The sequence below is a fragment of the Gekko japonicus genome, unplaced genomic scaffold (genome assembly GCF_001447785.1).
Source record: "Gekko japonicus isolate JY-2015 unplaced genomic scaffold, Gekko_japonicus_V1.1 scaffold3364, whole genome shotgun sequence".
NCBI classification, from domain to species: Eukaryota; Metazoa; Chordata; class Lepidosauria; order Squamata; family Gekkonidae; genus Gekko; species Gekko japonicus.
In genome coordinates, this window is record NW_015172117.1 from 144,198 (window position 1) to 160,608 (window position 16,411).

The 16,411-nt window shown below is 45.1% G+C and overlaps 1 protein-coding gene and 1 pseudogene across 1 annotated transcript; one reads left to right on the forward strand and one right to left on the reverse strand.

The window, feature by feature from the left end:
- Positions 1 to 4,627: 4,627 nt before the first annotated feature.
- On the forward strand, positions 4,628 to 5,155 carry LOC107118616 (annotated as a pseudogene).
- A 6,530-nt stretch (positions 5,156 to 11,685) lies between these two features.
- Positions 11,686 to 14,287, reverse strand: LOC107118615 (zinc finger protein 883-like). Its single transcript, XM_015420983.1, has one exon. It carries the CDS (start codon positions 14,262 to 14,264, stop codon positions 12,537 to 12,539), a length of 1,728 nt encoding a protein of 575 aa, XP_015276469.1. The 5' UTR covers positions 14,265 to 14,287; the 3' UTR covers positions 11,686 to 12,536.
- Positions 14,288 to 16,411: the final 2,124 nt, after the last annotated feature.

A 16,411-nucleotide genomic window follows, 5' to 3' on the forward strand; every position in this document is an offset into this window, starting at 1 on the left:
GAGTGTGTGTGTGTGACTTACTTAATTCTCCATTCTATCCTTACAACTACCCTGTGAAGTAGGTTTGGCTGAAAGAGTGAACTGGCCCAAGGTCACCCAGCAAGCTTCCATGGGAGAGTGGGGATTCACACCTCGTTCTCCTGGATCCTCAGCTGACACTAACACAGGGGTAAACAAAAAAAGGAGGGGAACCAGCATACATAAATGGTTCAAAGCACAAAAAAACCTGCTGGCTAAAATAATTAAAGGTGAACAAAAAATGTGTAAAAATAATATTTTAATACCGAGTCCATGATCCTTTGTGATTGAATAAACTGGCTTCTGTATGCGCTACTATTGAGATTGGGTTCCACTGTAGCCTACTGGTTTTGAAAAAGAATCATTCGAAACGTGGCAGCTTGCACCCGGACTACACATCTCTATGGTTTATGGATTTCAAGATTATATGGATTTTCCAGGAACTATATGAGTCCACTCTATGATGAAAGTATGTCAGATTGGACTATGGAATTGCAATACAACTGGAGTTGTACAACACTGAATACTTTTGGGACTTCTCTGTTTCTTGTAAGAACACCTTGGCTTTATCTAGTTATATGGTTGTGGTGTTACTGAACTTGGTATTAAAATATTATTTTCACACATTTTTTGTTCACCTTTAGTGATTTCAGCCAGCGGTTTTTTGTGCTTTGCACTAATGCAGGGGTGTCAAACATGAGGCCTGGGGGGCAGAGCCGGTCCATCCAGGGCTGTTATGCCCTTCACTTCAGGGACTGCTAAGCAGGGGGCCACTGCAGCCGCATTCATACCTCTCCACCCGGCCTGCAGCTCCCAGGATGCTGTCCCAGATGGCCGCAGGGGTCAGCGTGTGCAAGGGAGGGGGGCAGCCAGACAATCCTCTGGGGGGGGCACGGGAACATCTGCCCAGTGCTGCACCGGATCCCGCAGGGCCGTCTGAAGCCGCATAGGGTCCATCAGGCTCCGCGGGCGAGCTAAAATCTGCTCAAATGGCTCAAACAGGGGACACTGGGCGAATCAAGGCTCATGTCTCTGTGACGGAGCCCGGGCCTCAGTTCAACAAAAGAGAAATACAGTTTTAAAAGTACAACTTCACAGGGCTGGGATCCGAGAGGCTGCTGGCGTTAAAGAGCGGGAAGCCATTTCAGCCCTCCCTTGGCCCCCCCTTAGAAGGGGGGAGCCAAACTGAGGGATCTAATGGCTGCCACCAGTAGGGAACCTCTTTTTCATTTTTCTTCTTATTTCCACCCCTTCCTTCCTCTCTCTCCATTTTCTTTCTTTCCATTTTTCTTTCTTTCTCCCTTCCTTCCTTCCCTTTCAATTTCTTTCTGCCCTTTTTTCTTTTCTTTCCCTTTCTTCCTCTCCATTTCTTTCCCTTTCTTCCCATTTCTTTCTTTCCCTTTCCCTCCCACCTTTTCCCTTCCTTTCACTTTCCCCCTTTCTTTCTTTCTTTCTTTCTTTCTTTCTTTCTTTCTTTCTTTCTTTCTTTCTTTCTTTCTTTCTTTCTTTCTTTCCCTTCTCCCCTTTCTTTCCATTTTTTTCTCTTTTCTCCATTCCCTTCCTTCCCCCATTTCTTTTCCTTCCTTTCCCCTTTCTATCTTTCCATTCCTTTCGCTTTCGAAAGGGGCACACACCAACTCGGGAGTCTACACCTCTGCAGGGGAGGCTTCAGCCCGCAGTTGGGCCACGGCTTCTCTCCACCCGCGGCTCGCGAGGCGCCCTGCACGCCCTTCTTTGCTACCAGGCGTGGACTCTGAGCCAGGAAGCGGCCGCCGACATTTGCACCCAGTAGTTCCCCTCTCCCTCTCCCTCTCCCTCCCTCCCTCCCTCTCTCCCTCTCTCTCTCTCTCTCTCTCTCTCTCTCTGCCGCGGCCCTCCGCCTGCCCGCCCCCTCCCCTGCAGGACCCCCTTGATGTCGCCCTCACCGGCTTTCCAAAGGCTGAGAAGAAGGGAAGTTTCCCGCGTCTCTTGGGGAGACGGCAGAAATGTCCTCGCAGGTTTTGCAGCCTCACCTCCAAGCAGAATTTCGAAACAAGGGAGGGGGCAATTACGGACTGGCGTCTCTGCCGCTTCGGTAGCCACTCCTACGACACAGAAAGGAGGCGGGGAAGCAAAAACTGAAGGCGGCAGTCGGGGAAGGGAGGAGGCGGGAGGGAGACCGAGTCCAGGCAAAATCCGGAGACGCCCCTGCCTGGCTTGGTCACCCCTCGTCTCCGCTGCTTGGCAGCTAGAGGGGAAAGCCTTTTGAAGACGTTTGAAGTTATTGCATAGAATCAGAGAGGTGGAAGGGACCTCCAGGGTCATCCAGTCCAACCCCCTGCACGATGCAGGAAATTCATACAGACCTCCCCCCTCCACATACCCCGTGAGTCCAGTGTTCCCTCTAAGCTGAGTTAGTGTGAGCTAGCTCACAGTTTTTTAGCCTCTGGCTCACACGTTTTTGTCCTAGCTCAGGAAGGAGGGCTCCAGAGCAAACTAATTTATGCAGTAGTCAAATTGCTGGCTCACAGCCAGTAGCTCACAAAAAAAGAATTCTTGCTCACAAGACTCCACCGCTTAGAGGGAACATTGCTGTGACCCCTGCTCCTTGCCCAGAAGATGACCAAAAATCTCCAGGATCTCCAGCCAAACTGGCCTGGAGAAAACTTCCTTCCTGACTCCAAAGTGGCAATCCGCATTTCCCTGCTGGGCCTGTAAGAAAGGGCCAGGAGAACTCAGCCCTGAGGCAACCCGTCCCGCCCTCCCCCTCATGGTCTGCCTAAGTTCACAGGATCAGCACTGCTGTCAGATGGCCATCTAGCCTCTGTCTGAAAACCTCCAAAGGAGGGGAGCCCACCACCTCCAGAGGAAGCCTGTTCCACTGAGGAACCCCTCCAAAAGCAGCAGGGCTTTGTCCCTGGGCCAGTTCCCTCCACAGACAGGCGCCTGGCCCCCAAATCCCTGGGGGTGGATCAATGCTCCCTTTAAGATGTGGAGTCTTGAGAGCAAAAATTCTACTTTGTGAGCTACTGGCATTAAAGTTGTGAGTGAGCAATTTGGCTACTGCATAAATTAGTTTGCTCTGGTTCCATTAATTGGATTCAAGCTTCTCTGACTACCATATTCTCTAGAGAAAACAAGCCAAATCATTTTTGAGCATTTAAGCCCAAAGGTTCTAATGTTCCATATCTAAAAATGAATGGAACCACCTGTTTCGGGGGACTGCAGAATATTTATTTCACTAGCTGTAGTGTATTCAAAGCTGCCTTGAATGCATGAGATGTTGTGAAACATCTAATTGGAATGTAATGTAAAGCTTCTTCCTGGGCTAGGATTCAAATCCATCCAAACGTGACTAGCCCAGGAAGCACCTAACCAATCACCTTCTAGCAAGCTCCTTGAGCGGGAACATCTGTGATTGGTCGTTATGTGAACACCTTATTGGTTGGTATTTGTACAGTGGCTGCGGCTACATTAGCCAGGATTGTTTAAAAGCAGGACAGCTGCAATGTAAAGGCTGTTCTGGCTATCAGATGTTGATCCATGTTGGAGTTGTGTTCGAGTGGAAGAATAAAGTTGTGTTCTTGCTTAATCACTCTCCGACTTCTTTGTTAAGCGAGCGACTTAACACTAGCTGATTCTATTTTGTTTGAGAACCTTTCCCTCTAATGGAAATGGTGAAATGCTTCAGAAATGATATATTCTGCATTGGGTAAGAGTTATTTGTGTGACCACCACTGAAAGGCCCATTGCAAATGTTACCTCAATAGAGACCTCATGTACCTGTATCCTGATTGGGAAACACAAGGGAGCCAGAGACCCAGACGATTTCAGTTAAAGCTTTATTGCTAGCAAAAGCAGGAAAAACTTGCAAGGGTTTTTTCCGAAGAGCATGAAGTTACATCCGCGCTTAATATACAGTTTCAACAAACGGAGGCGTATTCCTTGTATGGTTATTTCCTACAGATACGTGTCCTTAAGATCTATTCTGGGGACTTGACATTTCACCTGTGCCAAGTTCCTGTGCTTTTATGTTATCAAAGGCTAATGCAAGTTTCCCGATTTAGTGTCCCACCCAAGCACACCTGGGTTCCCTGGATACCAATCCTTTGAAGTAACTTTAACTTCTATGGATGTATTCCACAGGTGCACATCAATTAGTATGCATAGTTAAGTGTCGGCTAGCCATAACAGCTAATGGCTAAAAGCTTAATCAGTAACCTCTGGTTCTTGCAGCAGACACGAATAAGTTCGTCAAAGCCTCTGTGCTTTTGGGGTCTTTGCTATAAGGCTGTTGGAGGCCTAGTCGAGCTAGGCTAAGATCCATCAGTCCCCCCTACTGACCTTTTATGGCCTTAACAATGGGACAACTGAGATCAGACTCTAGCTTTAATCCATATTGCTCATACTTTCGTTGCAACATCCTAAACCGCCTCATTCTAATGATTTCAGAACTTAGTTTAAGATGACGAGCAATGCCTCCTTCCTGCCTCTAGAGGGTCCCCAAGCTCCCCTTGAGGGAATCACCAGATTCTCTTGCCTGACCTCCTCGTCTCTATGGTAAGCCGAAAGCGACCTCCCTCACAAGATCCTCTTCCGCGTCTTTCTTGGTCTCTTCCACGCCTCCAAGATGGCGCAGCAAGATCGGGGTGAAAAGGAGAACATGCGGGAGTTGTGCATCCGCAAACTCTGCCTGAACATCTTTGTTGGGGAGAGTGGAGACAGGCTCACCCGAGCAGCCAAAGTGCTGGAGCAGCTCACGGGACAGACTCCTGTCTTCTCAAAAGCTCGATACACTGTTAGATCTTTTGGGATCAGGAGAAATGAGAAGATTGCTGCACGTGGAGTCAAAGCTGAGGAGATCCTGGAGAGGGGGTTGAAGGTGCGAGAATATGAACTGAGGAAGAACAACTTCTCAGACACTGGCAACTTTGGTTTTGGAATCCAGGAGCACATTGATCTGGGCATTAAATATGATCCCAGCATTGGAATCGATGGACTTTTACGTGGTTCTGGGCCGGCCAGGCTTCAGCATCGCTGACAAGAAGCGCTGAACCGGCAGTATTGGGGCCAAGCACAGGATCAGCAAGGAGGAAACCATGCGCTGGTTCCAGCAGAAGTATGACGGCATCATCCTTCCTGGCAAATAAAAGCTCCCTGCCCTCAATAGAGTTAATAAAGCTTTCCATTGTTTTTGTTTTTTTAAAACTTAGCTTAAGATTATAACAATGACTCAGAAAACGGGGAAGACAACACATTCCACAGCATACTAAGAGGCTTATACATAGTATTCCAAAGACAATTAAAAGCATAGTTCGAATAGTGGCGCCGGTGGGTAGCCATGTCCAAATCCTCTTCCACCAGCTCAAAGATACATCTCGCGGTACTACTGCTACAGCCTCAACTTCCTTAGCAATAACTTTTAGCTTTCCAGAATGGTCTGGTATATATACACAGCACTGTTGTTTTATTAAGGCACAGGTCCCTCCACTTGCAGCTGTCAAAATATCTAAAGCCATTCGGTTTTGTAAAACCATCTGTCTCGTTGCATAAAGTCCCTCTCCAATCAAAGTTAGGGCTTGGGCAACATGGTTTGACTCTATTTCCAGAGCTCCTTGCAGCCTAATCAGTGCTGTCCCTAACCGGGCCATCCCATACATTCCATACATCCCAATCTTTCTCCTTCTGTAAGGGCCTGGTGGCTCTTTAAAATTTGCTCACTTTGTTTTAAATCTCTATTTCTTATCCTCCCCCGTGGTAACTTATCCACAATCTTAACATATGGATATACCGTTCCAAGATAACATGTTTCAGACCACCCAGCCAGGAGGCTTTGATAGGCCTTTTCCCCACATACAGGGCTTTATTTGTAGAAAAAGGCCAGCAGGAACTCATTAGCATAACAGACCACACCCAACAGCAGGAACTAATTAGCATATTAGGCCACACACCCCGATAGGGGCAGCTTATTGGCATATTAGGCCACACACCCCCATGTTACCAGAAGTGTGGTCATCCAGCAACACCCACCTTTTGCTTCTTATTCTGTTTACTTTGTTGTCAAAACCCAGGGCTTTTTTTTTGTAGCAGGAACTTCTTTGCATGTTAGGCCACACACCCCTAATGTAGCCAATCCTAATGAGTGTCTGCTGTTGGGTGTGGCCTATTATGTTAATGAGTTCCTGCTGGGCGTGGCCAACTCAGGAGCCAGCCGGAACTCCGTTCCTGTGCGTTCCTGCCCAAAAATAGCCCTGCCCACATATAAAATAGTGTCCTCCCAGGGCAGTGAATGCTTTGTTACACCATATGTGCATCATCCATTGAACATAATATCCTTTTACCAACTGTCTAAAGGGGGTAAACCCAAGTACTGTTTACATAGGCTCCATTGATTTTATATTCCACTACATATCGGCTTACCCCCACCATTTTGCCTGTGCCGTTACAACTCCAACCCTCTTTTCAGACATTAAACTATAAAAATGATAATCCTGTGCCCCCCAAGTCTCATTTCCCGTAAGTCCTGATCTATAAGGGGTCTTCATCTCTCTGGGGGCTAATGACCTGGAAAGTATGGGGCTGCCTATGGCAATGTCTTGAGGCACCTGGTGGCAAACCCGGCATTTAGATAAATTCAAAGATTGTGCCAAGGTCAAAGACATGTGCAGTACACTGTTGTGTGTGTCTCGAACATTTGCATTCCCGTCGGCAATCAAACAGCCATAAATAAGTGCCCTAAACATTTTTAGAGAACAGGTCAACCGGCCAAGCAGGGCTATGTGCTGTTTGGTGTTTTTAGTCAGTGGATTTTTTTGAAAACAAAAACTTCAATCCTTCCACTGGTTCAATCTGCCAAGATGATTCTTCTGGGTGGCTTACGGCCTCGGTTGCCGTGCTGTCATCTGTAGCCACCCCCTCAGTCCCGCCTCCCAAGGGCTCTTGGTTCACTGCATGCTTCACTCTGGTATGAATCCACCTTTACACTGGTATGTGAAGTTAGCAACACCAAGTGGGGGCCTCTCCAATCCTCCTTCAGGGACTCATGCTTCCATGTCTTTACGTAAACGTAACCTGGCTGAAAGGTATGCACTGCCCCATCCAAGGTAAGAGGCTGCACTGCGGCCGCAGTCCTATGTAAGGAATAGAGGAGAGACTGCAAGGCAATTACATGTTCTCATATAAGCTTGTCCCCTATTTCCTTTTCATCCCCACCCCTCTTTGATACCAGTGGGAAGGCGGTGGAGAGGCTCCATGGCACCCTCCCCTCCTGGAGGCCTCCCAGCAGTCTCAGGGTCGGGGCTGGAGGGAGCGACCAGGCTGTGCGTAGGCCGGCGGGCCCGACCAATGGCCCCGCGCAGAGTGAGGGCGGGACGCTGGGCAGCAGGTCTGTGGGCGGGACTGACGCCACAGTGGAGGGGAAGGCAGCCAATCGAGGTACACCTTGTGATGGGCAGTTCCTGCAGCCAACTGATTCTGCCACACATAGAACGTTGCCAGACCACTACACATTTATATAATAGGACAGGATTGGATTTTGCTTATAATATTATGAGTGCAGTTACTTGTACGTTGATGGCATTATGTTATTGTATTTATGAAGGAATCACTGAGGATTGCTGTATCTGAATATGCTTTATGGATGTATACATGTCTCTTTTAAATGCTGAATCCAGCATGATTCTTGGAAAAAATTATTGAAATTGATTTAGAACCGGGGGGGGGGGGGGGCGGGGGGGGGTCCGTTGAGTCAGCTGCCAGAGACACTACTACATCCTTACAAGTTAAAGGACTTTTTTGAATTTGTTACAAATTGTTTGTGGAAAAACTCCACCTGTGAATTCCTACCTGTGATCAACTTTGCCAATGAATTTCTACCTGTTGTTTATGGAAAATTTGTTCTGAGTACTTTATATGTCTATTATTAAATCCATTGATTATTGGTGTTAAAATGGTGTTAAAATTTGGCCACATGCATTTTTTCTTGTTTTCATATATTGCCCTTGAACTTGTATGGCCACTGTGTGAGACAGGATACTGATGGACCATGGGTCTGATCCAGTAGAGCTCTTTTTATGTTTTTATGTTCTTTTGGAATTCAGCTATCAGTGAGGAAGGAATCCTCTTCCCTGCACGCCCTTGTTTGTAAGGGAAAGATGGGGAAATTTTTTTTTGCAAGTGTGATTACATCACTTCTGGGGGAAATTCAGAAGCGATAGCAATCCCTAGGGCTACTGCCATCACGTCCAGGTCTTTCTCAGAAGTGATATCATCAGGCTCACGCTGCCAGACCCCTGCCTCCCAACATTCTCGCCATCTGCCAGGCTTGGCCTGTCAAACCCATTTTGGAATCTATAGGCTCTCTCTCTCTTCCTACAAGTCCTTTCAAAAAGTACTTAGAACAACATTTCAGTGATGTCATGTTCCTTTACATACAGTATCTTGCAGGGTTAAATACGGTTGGGACAGTTTGGAGGCGACATTCGTTTTAAAATGACATTTTGAAAAGACCCTCCTCTGAGCAAAGAATCTTCTTGATGGGTTTACAAATTACCGACACTTTCATCCTAGTTGGAATATTTTGGCGAGATGTTCCCCCAGGGAATGACAAACGTGGCTTGTTTTCTCCACTATCCTTTCCAAAGTTTCTGACAGAGGAAGCTGCATGAGGGGACATGGTCTTTCAACGACTGGGCTCCATTTTTGTTCAAGATGGCAGGCCAAACTCAGAGACTTAGAACATAAGAGCCCTCCTGGATCAGACCAATAGTCTACCTAATCCAGCCTCCCGTCTCACACAGTGGCCGACCAGTTCCTCTGGACGGCCAACAACAGGGCATAGAGGCTGAGGCCTTCATAAGAACATAAGAGCCCTGCTGGCTTAGACCCATACTCCATCTAGTTCAGCATCCTTTCTCACACAGTTTCCAACCAGTTCCTCTGGACGGCCAGCAACAGGGCATAGAGACCGAGGCCTTCCTCTGATGTTGCCTCCTGGATCTGGGATTCAGATGCTTAGTGCCTCTAAATGTTGAGGAGCCACTTTTTCTCCGTGACTCTATCTAATCCATGACTCTACCTAATCCCCTTTCAAAACCGTTTATTCCTGGGGCCATCTCCACATCCTCTGGCAGAAAATTCCAAATCTTAATCCCTCCTTTAGGCTTCTGATGGCAGGGCTCCTCGGAGTTCTACGGGGCCATATCTAGAGTGACTACAGAGCACAGCTGTTGTAGGACTTCGATTTCTCCTGTTAGGCACATCCCTGCTAAGCCTCCTTCCCTCCCCAAACTCTGCCCTTGCCTAAGATCCCAGAATTTCCCCAGCTAGAGTTGGCAACCCTGTCAAGTCATTCCCCGGTAGTCCTGGGCTGGCCAGTCACCTCAGTGAGTCCATCTTACTCACCGCCCAATCAGAGACCCACAACTGTTGTTCCGCTGTGTTGCAAACTGTGATCCTGAAGACACTGTGCTCATCAACAGTGGCTTCTAATTGCGATAGGGTATCATAGTAACAGAAACACTGGCCTTCTTTTTAAAATACTTGTAAGTAAACAGTGACATGGTTAAAACTTACCAGATTTATAGTAAACTATAGCACTGCAAGCTCAGTACCTCACCAGTGAAGGTTTCGGTCAGCTGGAAGGTACATAGTTCGTTATCTCATGAATCCAGTAGCACCTGAAAAACTAACAAAATTTGTTGCAGGGTATGAGCTTTCATGAGTCACTGCACACTTCTTCAGAAATCCCAAATCCTGCCACAAACTTTTGTTAGTCTTTTAAGGTACTGCTGGACTCTTGCTCGTTTCCGCTGCTACGGACAGAGTCACGCAGCTGTCCATCTTGATCTGTTGTCTCAGAAATTCATAACTTTTATCTTTCTACGTTATCTAATCAACATTTAGTTTATCTCATTATGACTCATTTTCATTCATGTATCTATTAGTTTAACCAAAAATATTATTGTACTGTAATGTCCTTTCCCCCTATTTTTATAAATTTTTAAAATTGGAACAGGGCTTTAATTCAGAAAATTTACACCATGGCATTTGACTAAAAAAACTTATTGCATTCAGAATTAAGGAAGAAAGGTGGTTTTTTTAAAAAAAAAGCTGCCCCAAAATTACTTTCTTTGGAAGTGTCCACTGTACAGACTGGAATCACTGTGAACTGCTAAAAGCAGTTACGACTTTTCAATATCACCTACTGGACCCTATACAACATACTGGTGTTAGAATCAATTAAAACAATTAAACAATTAAAATTAAAATATTTTTACGCTGTTCATTTTGAACACTAAGTAAATGTAGTTTATTCTTGAATTCTTATTTTTCTTTGTACTGAATGGGTGGGGAAGTTTGCTGAGTGACCCGAAATACTTGGGCCAGGGGGACGGCAGGGGTGGGGGAGCCGTGGCTCACTGGTTAAGCAGAGGCTTCGTATGCAAAACATTCCAGAGTGAGTCTCTGGTACCTCCAAGGTCCTGTGGTACAAGGTGCCAGGAAAGGTCTTTCTTAGGGTTAGAAAAGTCTTTCCTGAAGAGCCACAGCCAGTCAGAGCACATAATGCCAGGGGCCTGATGTCTCTAAACCCTGGTCCAGTTTTGCCCCACTCAGCCACTGAAACAGTGATGGATTCAGACTCTTGTAATTTCACTGAAATGACACAATTTATTGAAGCACAACACTCAGTTCTCCTCGGAATACAGCTAATACAAGAACCACGATGGCTCAGGTTAAAATGGGGTGGGGGGATAGGCAGAACCATTTAGAGTAGATATAACATCAAAAATAGTGAATATAACGGAGCTCCCACGGCTCACAGCAAATACAATTGAGACTAAAGGACACTGTAAATTAACCAATAAGTCCAAATAGCAAATGGGTACCTTAGAAGAGCTCTCTCTCTCCCAAAGAGTGCACCCCCCCTCAATCCCCCCACCAACCCGTCTAGTTAGAAGCCAGGCCCTCTAAGTTTCATACATCTGAGGAAAGGACCAAGGATCCTGTCCAGCAATTCCAGGGAAGACAAAGAGTGTGAAAGAGGGACCGCAACTAGGATTGCTAACTTCCTAGTGGGGTCCAGAGATCTCCTGGAACTCCAAGGGATGCTTCCTTGGAGAAAATGGCTACTTTGGATATATAGTGTCCAAGCTGCCCTCGTAGAACCAGATGCAGAAGAACACTCAAAGTACATGTGAAGTCTGTAATGTCATATTTCTATGCCAGGGACATGAAAAATACCTACTGGCCTTCTGTTGCCAGTACAAACAGTGGCACTTTTCTTGGGCCCAGAGAGCAGCAGCAGCAGCATCTCTTCTGCCTTTCCCAAGTTTCTGCTGCAGTTTCCCCTCCATGCCTGCTCTCTCTCAGTCAAGTGAGTTTTAGGCTGGAGGCTGACAGTCTGGCACGGATTCCCCTCCCTCTCCCAGGCCACCTTTGTTTTTAGTCCAGAATTTGGCCAGAGGCATGAGCCAATGGTGTAGTGGTTAAGAGTAGCAGACTCTAATCTGGAGAACCGGGTTTGATTCCCCGCTCCTCCACATGAAGCCAGCTGGGTGACCTTGGGTCATTCACAGTTCTTTCAGAACTGTTCTCTCAAGAACAGTTCTCTCAGAGCTCTCTCAGCCCCACCTACCTCACAGGGTGTCTGGTGGGGAGAGGAAGGGAAGGAGACTGCAAGCTACTCTGAGACTTCCAAGTGAAGGGCGGGGTATAAATCAAACTCTTCTTCTTCTCCTCTTGCTCACAATCTCGGGACCAGGGGCTCTTAGCAGGAGCGGAGAGAATCGCGCTCCCCCCCCCCACCCTGCACCTAGCAGCCAGGAACATCACCAGCCTGTGAAAGAACCTGGCAGAGAACCCTGGGTAAAATCTGACTCAGCTTATCCTTTTTTTATGCACAGACAAGTGCTTGTCACATTGACCTGGATCTGTGGATCCATTCCATAATAACCTGCCAGCTAGACTACTGTGATACGTTCTGTAAGGGTCTTCTCTTGAAGCCAGAAACTCCAGCTGGTACAGAATGCCTCAACCCGATTTCACAGTCACGCCACTGGCTACTTGTTAGTTTTAAAGTTCAATTCAAGTGCCTAGTTATTACTCACAAAGTCATTCTGGGCCTAAGTCTCACATCTCTACAGGACAGCCTCACACGGCAACATCTTTGCTCGTATCAGTGAGATCAGCAGCAGCCCAGAACAGAAGCATTCTCCATTATGGCTCCCAGTTGGTGGAATGGCCTGCTTGATGAGGTCAGGTAGACCCCCACAATTTTATCATTCCACAGGATGTTTAAAATTGAATGGTGCTAGAGGACATTTTTACAAGGGAAACAGGATTGGAGAATGTTTTAGTCAGTTTTACACAATCTCTAAATATTTTTAGAGAGCTTTTGCTGCATTATGTATTGTATGTATTATACTGTTTCGTTGCCTTGCTTTCTAATTTTCTGATCCAATTTGCTTTGATGCAATGTCTAGCCACAGCGTTTATCTGTTTCTCTTCCCAATGTGAGTTTTTTGATGTGAAGTAAGATTTCAACTCTTACTGAAGCTTCTTCCACACTCCAGGCATTTATATGCTTTCTTTCCCGTGTGAATTCTTTCATGAACAGTCAGGGCAGTTCTCTGACAAAAACGTTTTCCACAGTTCATACATTTATATGGTTTCTCCCCTGTGTGAATTCTTTGGTGGGAATTAAAGCTTCCACTATGCCTGAAGGTTTTTCCACACTCCAGGCATTTATATGGTTTCTCCCCTGTGTGAATTCTTTGATGAGAAGTAAGTTCCGAACGGAGACTGAAGTTTTTCCCACATTCTAGGCATTTATATGGTTTCTCCCCTGTGTGAATTTTCTCATGGCGACGAAGATTTGAACTCTCGTTGAAGCTCTTTCCACACTCCAGGCATTTGTATTTTTTCTCCCCTCTGTGAAGTCTTTGATGAGAGTTAAGGCTTCCACTGTGCCTGAAGGTTTTTCCACACTCCAAGCATTTATATTTTTTCTCCCCTCTGTGAATTCTTTGATGAGAAGTAAGGTGTGAACGCAGACTGAAGTTTTTCCCACACTCCAGGCATTTATATGATTTCTCCCCTGTGTGAATTTTCTGATGGACATTAAGATGTGAACTCTGATGGAAGGTCTTCCCACACTCCAAACATTTATATGGTTTCTCCCCAGTGTGGATTTTCTGATGGCAACTAAGATGTGAACTCTGACTGAAGCTTTTTCCACACTCCAGGCATTTATATGGTTTCTCTCCAGTGTGAATTCTTTTGTGCAAAGTAAGGCCTACACTATGACTGAAGTTCTTTCCACACTCAGGGCACTTATATTTTTTCTCTCCTGTGTGAATCCTTTCATGGGACTTGAGGTATCCTCTGTTAGTGAAGCTTTTCCCACACTCCATGCAGTTATATGGTTTCTCCCCTGTGTGAGTTCTTTGATGGTAAGTAAAGGAATCTTTCCGCCCAAAGCTTTTTCCACACTCCAGGCATTTATATATTTTCTCTCCTGTGTGAATTCTTTGATGCAATTTAAGGCTTCCACTCTGACTAAAGCTTTTCCCACATGCCAGGCATTTATATTTTTTCTCTCCAGTGTGAATTCTTTGATGGGACTTGAGGCTTCCACTGTCTATAAAGCTTTTCCCACACTCCAGGCAGTTATATGGTTTCTCCCCTGTGTGAATTCTTTGATGGACAATAAGGTGTCCACGGTGACTGAAACTTTTCCCACACTCCAGGCATTTATATGGTTTTTCTCCTGTATGAATCCTTTGATGGGACCTAAGGTTTCCTTTTTCAATGAAACTTTTCCCACACTCCAGGCAGTTATATGGTCTCTTCCCTGTGTGAATTCTTCGATGGATACTAAGCTGCCCACTCTTACTGAAGCTCTTTGTGCACTCCGGGCATTTATATGGTTTCACCTCTGCACGAGTTCTTTGATGGGAAATCAGGGTGTTTTTCTGCACAACCCCTTTCTTACACCCCAGATATTTATACGTTTTTTCTTCCTTATGGGTATTCACATGCATCTGAATGTCTGATATTTCAGGAAATCTTTCCCCACTTACATTTCCTTCATTCCTATTGTCTCCCCTGCACAGGTTTTGAAGTCGTAGAATTTCTTGAGAAGAGTTACATTGTAAAAGACTGGAACTATTTATCCCTTTAAGTGCGTGTTTCCCTTCCTCCTTCCTCGGTATATCACAATATTCAGTATTCCCTCTTACATCAGTATATATGTTTTCTTTCGTCATCTCTACATGTGCTTTTGTTTCATTCACTGACTCCCACACACCTCCTGTTGAAAGAAAGAAAAACCTGGCATAAACACACAGAGAAAAACAGAGCCCTTAGAATGGAATCTTAGAACATAATTTTTTCTTTGAAGTGAACTGGAAGCTCGAAAAGCTACTACAATACAGAGGAGAAAGTGAGTCTCTCTACCCACAGATAGATCAGCTGACTGACCTGGGATCTTTAGTCACCTGACCGGCATCCTCCCTGCTCCTTTCCACTAAGATAAAAGAATGGGATTTCATGCTGAACTCGAACTTTGTTCTAGGGCAGAATTAACATACTTCAAATGAATGCTATTTCACATATGATTTATGTCTGGAGAGGTCTCCCAAAGAAATACTGGACTCCTGAGCAGGAAACACCGGAATAGGCTCATCTAGAAATCACCCAGCTCAATCCCATATGTAAGTGGGTGGCCCTGGGCTCTGTCCACTTAAATCATCCCAGGTGCATCATCCTGTAACTGAGGTTAACTGTGGCCTTGGCCACACGGGCCAGATACCGTGGGGGGGAAGCATGGCTTTTTGCCTACGTGCAGTTTAACGCGCCAGAATGCGATCAGACGCTGTGGCAGCAAATCAGGGTTTTGTTTGTCAGCGCGTGTTTCCGGCGGGCTTCAACATGGCGAAAGGAGCGCGCTTGAGCGAACACACGGAGGTATTCTGTCGACGGCCTGTGGAAAACTGTTCGCTAGTAGGTTTTTGCAGGTATTATTTAACTCCAAATTTTCGGCGGCACGCCACGGGTGCGCTATGCTTCCCAGATGTTGCCCTGTGATCGTGCTCTGAAAATCCACATGACATTAGTGTCTCTCCTGCAGCAAATTCTCCATGTGACCGGGGCCCCAGTTGGCCTGGCAGACAACTGGCCATCAGCTGGCCTCTGATCTATTCACACATGAGGATCTAACTATTTGGAACGGGGAACAAGGGTGTTTTTTGGAAACACTGGATGCCTACTGGTCTTGTTGTAAAGATTAAATAAAGCTTACGATTTCTACGAGGGCCTGAACTATAAGGCCAAATTTTCCTTGCAACCATGCATTTAGTTTTGTCTCTGTGTTGGAAAAAACACCTGCTAGAAAATGCTGTTTCACAGTGACCTTTTCTGTTGCAAAGAAATCCACAGCTGGATGCGGTTGTGTAAGACAACTCATGGTGACCTTTTTTTCAAATCTTTTTTTTTATTATTATTATTTTCATTTTTCCATAACATACACTCCATATCTTTTCCAACATTCTGGGGTTACATTAGACATTTTCTTCAATCCACTTATTGACTTTTTGCCATTTTTGCTTAAAGTTACTTTCTGTTTTTCCCGCCAAGTACATATTCAGCTTATCCATTTCTATTATTTCAAAAAGCTTCGTAATCAACTCTACCCTAGTCGGTATTCTGTCTGTTTTCCATTATTATTCTTGAGATTGTAATTTTGTACAGTATAATAGATAACTCATTATATTTAATCCCCTCTGGTGTGATTTCTGGTGTGATTGGCAAATTGATTCCTGTAATTTCTTCTATTAACTGCTTAATACTTTTCCAGAATTTTTGTATTTTCTCACACCTCCACCAAATATGAATATACGTTCCTATGTTATTCTTACACCTCCAACAATTTCCAGAGACATTAGTGTAGCATTTAAGCAATTTATCCGGTGTCCAGTGCCACCTATATAACATTTTAATTATATTTTCTTTATATGACATGGATCTTAAGAATTTAATAGATCTCCATGTTTTTTCCCATTTTTCTAGTCTTATATTGTGCCCTATGTCTTTTGTTCAAGTTATCATTGACGGTTTTAACCACTCCTCCCTTGTTTCCTCTTGTAGCAGGAAATTATATAATTTTTGAATCAGTTTATCCTCTGATTTTAACCATATGTTATCCAATTCTGATTTTGCTTTATAGAAAGACATTTTTTGTCCTTTAGAACTCTTGAGTTTAATTGTATCTTTTCCCAATTTGTAAGGTTAATATTCATTGATTGTATCATTTCCCAAGATTTTAACTCATTATCTTCATTCAATAAGTTTTCATACATTGTCTTTTTATCATCTGATATTAATGTTGGCATTATGAAAGCTTCTAAAGGTGATA